Here is an 848-nt window from a genome sequence, read left to right on the forward strand (position 1 = left end):
TTGACGTGTGTATGTGTTGGCTTACGAACTATGATTACCAATATTTTTCTTAAATGTATGTGTAGTTCAGTGATCTTTTTAGGGGGTGGGGTACATTGTGCGAGTGGTTACCATGGCTTCCTTCTATTACACTCGTTTAAAAGATATACATAGTTCAAGATACGGACATATCGCACTGTTGTAATAATTACTCCTGACCTCAGGTGGGTGATAGGTGAGAGGAGCTGGGTTCTCGCAGGAGCACAGGTTCCCGTACCCGTCGTAGCGATCGCAGAAGGAGGCCCTGGCGATTTCTCGGGGCTCGTCCGTTGGGAAACAAGAGGACTCTGTGATGAAGCGTTTCGATAGCGTATCATGAGGTTTTGTTTTGTGAATGTGTCCTATATTAGAATGATCTTTTAGGACTTCACTAGGAGACTCGTAAATATATCGTAAATTAGAATGATCGTTTAAGACTTCACTAGGAGACACTCAGTTATATCCTATATCAGAATTATCTCTTTAGGACTTCACTAGGAGACACCCAATTATATCCTATATCCTCACGAGCGTCTAGGACTTCCAAGATACGAAACAGACCGCTAGGTTGCCCCCCTCACCCGAAGGACGTCGAGGGACCTGCACGTCGAGGAGCACAGGAGAGGACCACAGGACTCCGTAGTTCCCCCTTTCGTCGACGTCGGGTGTCGTGGCCTCCCCCCAGGCCTTCCCGCCCACGGTCCCTACCCACGCTAGGTTATTGCGGAAGCGGAGAGTGTGGGCGGCCTTAACACCAAACGACTTGAGGAGAGAGCGCGCCGTCGGAGTCAGGTTGAGGGCCCCGTCGTTCTGAAAGAGAGGAAGGAGCG

At 49.5% G+C, this 848-nt stretch overlaps 1 protein-coding gene across 1 annotated transcript in view; it reads right to left on the minus strand.

Annotated features, from left to right (window-relative positions):
• Positions 1-106: 106 nt before the first annotated feature.
• The window catches only part of LOC119591630 (protein O-linked-mannose beta-1,2-N-acetylglucosaminyltransferase 1-like), a 1,152-nt gene continuing 410 nt past the window's right edge, over positions 107-848 (minus strand). Inside the window, exons 2-3 of the mRNA XM_037940385.1 lie at positions 600-828; positions 107-326 (exon numbers count right to left, since the gene is read on the minus strand). Of these exons, the coding sequence (XP_037796313.1) occupies positions 127-326; positions 600-828 (429 nt within the window). The 3' untranslated portion in view covers positions 107-126. The remainder of the gene's footprint in view (positions 327-599; positions 829-848) is intronic.

This window comes from Penaeus monodon, chromosome 29 (genome assembly GCF_015228065.2).
Source record: "Penaeus monodon isolate SGIC_2016 chromosome 29, NSTDA_Pmon_1, whole genome shotgun sequence".
Lineage (NCBI taxonomy): Eukaryota > Metazoa > Arthropoda > Malacostraca > Decapoda > Penaeidae > Penaeus > Penaeus monodon.